The 4,956-nt window shown below is 39.5% G+C and overlaps 1 protein-coding gene across 1 annotated transcript in view; it reads right to left on the bottom strand.

Annotated features, from left to right (window-relative positions):
* The window catches only part of prdm5 (PR domain containing 5), a 39,204-nt gene that overhangs the window by 24,467 nt on the left and 9,781 nt on the right, over nt 1-4,956 (bottom strand). The window contains exons 9-11 of the mRNA XM_032526420.1: nt 3,852-3,936; nt 2,980-3,137; nt 2,373-2,466 (exon numbers count right to left, since the gene is read on the bottom strand). Of these exons, the coding sequence (XP_032382311.1) occupies nt 2,373-2,466; nt 2,980-3,137; nt 3,852-3,936 (337 nt within the window). The remainder of the gene's footprint in view (nt 1-2,372; nt 2,467-2,979; nt 3,138-3,851; nt 3,937-4,956) is intronic.

The raw sequence follows: 4,956 nt of genomic DNA, 5'->3' as shown, positions 1-4,956 counted from the left end.
CACACACACACACACACACACACACGCGCACACACACACCAACGCCCAAGTATAAGCTTCAGGCCACTCACATAGGCTAAAGCTGTAAAGCCTTAACACTGGCACATTGACAGAAATGATGTCTTTGCGTTGTCCTTATAAATAAAATAAATGAAAGATAATATTTAACTTTTACACAATGAAATGTATCAAAACAACTAGACTCCTGTTATATAGTTTGTTGAGTTGAGTTCTTGCATTATCCCAAATGTTTCCAACAATGATCAAATCGAGAGAAATCTGAAATTTTAATCAAGGACATGGTCTGTGTCCTTTGGTAGCCTGTCAATGGCGTCATTTCCCCTTTACGTATGCGCCAAGCGTTGTGGTTGTCTGCCAGAATCTGAAAAATGTTATCCAGTTTCAAGCCCTATTTTTTAACAATACAATTTTTCGATCTTGGTTGTTTTTATTCATCTGGATCTAAAGTTATCAGTGAAACAAGCTGAGCTTGTGGCAGCCCGGCTCCAGCAGCTCTTATTTTAGATTTTTAACATGAAAACGGCTTTATTCAGTTTTTTTTTTTTAACCAGTTGTTATCCCCTGATTTGTTTATTTGGAGATGGGGAAAATCCTCCTAAACGATGAACACTGTAGGAATCCTATCCGGGAAAAACTGACTGCAGTATCTGAATGGATTTGGGGTTTAAATATATTGCAGAAATCAACATAAATAAAAATAAGCCTAAAATAAGCATAGTCCAAAATTAATCTTGGCTTGCCAATTCACAGACAGCTGTGAGGTTTCTTGTTTTTTATATTTCATGATTAAAGTTCGGTAGATGTTATTTTCCAATTCCAAACACTAGTGCACGGAGGCACAGAAGGGAGGGGAGGGGAGGAGGGAGGGGCGAGTTTCACTCGTTTTGTTTGAAATTACTTCTAATGCAAAGCCAACATCGCTTACAGCACCTTTTAAAAGTATTCTTTTTACTGATATAATGTGTTTTTTTTGTGAATGAAACTTACACAAATGGAGTGGAACAAGTTAATAATAATCAGATCTTGCAAACAAACAGTATTCATCAATTTGAAACAAGCAATTAAAGGCAAGTTTGTCCAGTTAAAGAGAGTACAAGACAAAAAAACTGAAAAAAGTACAAGGCATTTAGAATAAAAATATGAAACTGTTCTTGCATTAGTTTGGGAAATAATGTAATTTCACCTAAAAATGCTGCAACATCTGTGTTTCATTTTATCATTTTGAGACAATCGCTAGAGAGCTAAAGTGTATGTCGTTGACTCACAGAAACGGGTACAATAATTCAATGGCATGTCTATTCTCTTACCTACAGTGAAATCCCACACTGGATCCTCCCGCCCCACATACTATCTAGAACTTGATATAGAATAGGAGTCCCGGTATTATATGGCCTGGCTCCTGAGACAGCGGCAGGAAATGCCTTGAGCTTTACAATCTCTTTGTTATCTGGCTCAATTGGAGGACCAGTACTGCATCCTGCCAAGGCTCAACTGTCTGGGGAAGAACTGTTTCTGCTGCGTCAAAGCAGCCAGGGACCAGCAGACAACCTGGACGCTCCGTAATGTCTCCTTGGTGAGATGTCTGATAGAGTTATGAGTCTATTATTAATGGACATATCCACAGGGGTAAGGATGAGTTGAAGGCAGATGGAAATATAGCACTGTCTGTCACATTAAAGCTAGACACTAGGCTTGTTTTTAGACTTCTTTTCTTAGAGATATTAAGATGGTCAACATTTTTAAATGGCTTGATCAAACTACAGGTAAGGTAATTTCTCCTCAAAGACCACTGCCTATTTCACAGGGCTCATTTAGTTATTGCATGTTATGCATAAAATATATATATTGTATAACTTGATTTGTGTTGGTATTTTTAACTCAAAATTTTAAATTAAAACAAATATCACAAACTTCCTTGGCACTTCAACATTACCTTTTAAACGTATGGCTAGGGCTGCAACTGCAAGACATTGTTGAGGCTCTACTTATGTATTCATTGTGGGCGGGGTCACGACAACACACTAGGGCTGCATATCTACACTAGGGCTTATGATCAGAATTATTTTGGTCAATATTGAAATCACACTTATTTGACCAATTACTCGTTGACTTTTGGAAGCAGAACTTGAAAACGGTGAAACGGTTAACAAATCAACAGTGAAAACACCTCGAACTGTGAAATTTCTCTTGGTACTTTTTCTTGTTTGAACACATCTTACTTCCAAAAGGAAGTGTGCAAAATAACTCTGTTTTTGTGGTCATTAGGAGCCAAAATCGTAATCGTGAATAACATTTTGATTAATTGCACAGCCCTACAACACACAGGCGCTCTCCCACTGTAGTATACTTACTGTTGTGGATGAGTAAATGACGCTGTAGAGAGAAGGGGGTGCGGAACAGGGCTTTGCACTCCTCACACTGGAAGGGTCTTTCCTCGGAGTGGGTCTGCAGAGAGAGCAGAGCAGCGTCAGCATGTTTATAATAGGTAAGGCGAGCCGCCGCCTGCCTCCGCGTGGATGTTGATGAAGCTTCTTAAACTGATGTGAGAGGATCATGCAGAAGGCTCCGTTGCCGATTCGGTTTGTTGACTTGATGAGGAAAAGCAGCTCGAGGGGCTTTAAGTTCAAAGTGCTTCTGTTTTTCTGCCCCGCTCTCCATGCCCAGCCTATCTATCTGAGTGACAACTCAATCCCAAAAGTAAACATGGGGGAGCTGATGGGGTGGAGCAGGCCAGAGACCCCACAGATACCCGCCACCAACAAGACTCGGATTTATTACAGCCTCACTAATAATTCTAGCTTTGAAGTGACTCTGCCTTTCAATTAATGTCTCTTCTAAGCAAACGCCAATCAGCTACATATAATCGTATAAGAAAGTAATTTCCGCTGTTGTGAAAGCCTAATTACAATGAACTCCCCCAGTGTAATGGTATATGTGTGTGACACCACATCTGCTCACCTTCTTGTGATTCTTGTAGACGTTGCGGTGGGCAAACTCTTTCCCACACAGCTTACATTTGTAGGGTTTGTCCTCGCTGTGGATGATCTTATGAGCCGTCACCTGGTCCAGGCGCTTGAACGAACGACTGCAGATCTCACAGGTATACGGTCGCTTCTCTAATCATTGGAAGATGAGACGACACATTAAGTTAAAGGGATAATATGGTATTTGTTGTGGGGTTATGTAAGGTTAGGTACTTATCCCCCCCAGTTTGGAGAAACAGACTCAAAGCAATGTACTGCTGTGGACCAGGGAAGCAGCAAAATGTATTGTAGCCACCTAAGAAATCCAATATCTGTTTAAATGTACACTATATTCAGAATATATTCACCACTTTACCTTCATGTCAGACAGCCCTTACAGACAGGGAACTAAAGTCATTATCTAAGCTCTTTGGTGAATCCGAAATTACCCTTTTAAAAACCAAAGTCACACTTTAACACAGTAAACCAGCTACTCCAGAGTTCTACTAAGTAAAATTACTGTTTTTGTCAAAGGAGTCTGGTGGCTTTGAAGAGAGCATAGATAACGACTTCAGTTCCCCGTCAGAAAAGGGCTGTCTGACGGCAAGGTAAAGTGGAGAAAATATTCTAAATATAGCATACACTGAAACATATATTGATTTTTTTAAGTGGGCCTTTTTCAGGTTAAAATACGTTAAGCTGCTGCCCCCGCCCGCAGCAGTACATTGCATAGTGCCAGTACTCCTACCTGCCTTTTGAAAATGTCAAACCACCATCTCCTGTATGTAATACACTGACTATGGATAACTTTAAAGAATCTGAACTATTTCTTTAAGGACTGATGTATTTAAGGCACCATTTTCTTACCTGAGTGTGTGATCATATGACGTTTTAGCTGATTTGTAGAAATGAACTTCTTGTCACATGCGTGGCAGTCAAGTATTTCATGTATCTACAACAAAAGAGTAAAAGATAAAGTTTTGGTGATAATTGCTGATAATTTTAAATAAAAACTTAGAGTAAAGAGCCCGGAGAAGTTGGAGGATCACGGTCTGCGCTAGTCGACAGAAAGTAAATTGAGTCCGTTTACATTACACTGATGTCTACTGACAGAAAAGCAATTAAAGTGATGAAAAGTTCCAATCTTTTTTCTGCTTCAGAGCATAGCTCCAAGAATTACACATTCAATAGTTCCCCGGCGTACAGCTACAATAGCATATGCTAATGCAAAGCAGCTCCTCTTGTCAAAGCTGATACTGCAAAAGCTTGTTCAGCTAAATGATGATAATGGAGCTAACGTGTCATTATGGAAAGTTTGATTGCTCCTCTGCGAGAATAATACTTAACGCCCCAATGTCTTTGATGGAAGCTATAAGACCACAATGTGTGACATATTTATTATAACACTTTGTGTTTAAGTAGGACTCAATTATTATGAACAACTTTATTAAGCTGTTTTACTGGAAAAACATAATTTGTCAAACTGAATGTAAAGCTGACCTAAATTTATAGAAACACATTCTGCCTTTAAGATCCCCTAATGTTATGACAGACAATGGTTCAGACAATAGTGCATGATTGGAAATCTTTTCTGCTATCATGAGACACATATAATAAGAGGAATGGCACATAGACACATAAGGAGGCCACATAGCAATATCACATATGCCTATTTTAAAATTCCCCGGAGGTCTGAAAAAGGAAATACTGACTCATAGAGAGGTGAAGTAGGTTAAATGATGCACTGCAGAACTATGTCACAACTTCCAGGTGACTTTAAATGTTGAAGAGTTTGGAGGTGGCTCGATGATGAATTAGGTGAGAGGGTGGATTAATGCCTGTTGATTAATCTGGATGATACATGATGACAAGATGAATAGAAATTCACAACAACCAGCAGAGATAATTAATCAGGTGGAGGCTGGGGGTGTGGCCTTGACCTACTGCCACTTTGCTTGTTTGAAAGCCATGA

The sequence above is a fragment of the Etheostoma spectabile genome, chromosome 9 (genome assembly GCF_008692095.1).
Source record: "Etheostoma spectabile isolate EspeVRDwgs_2016 chromosome 9, UIUC_Espe_1.0, whole genome shotgun sequence".
Classification (NCBI taxonomy): Eukaryota; Metazoa; Chordata; class Actinopteri; order Perciformes; family Percidae; genus Etheostoma; species Etheostoma spectabile.
The sequence above is the reverse complement of the archived record's forward strand: the minus strand, read 5'-3'. Positions and strand labels throughout refer to the sequence as shown.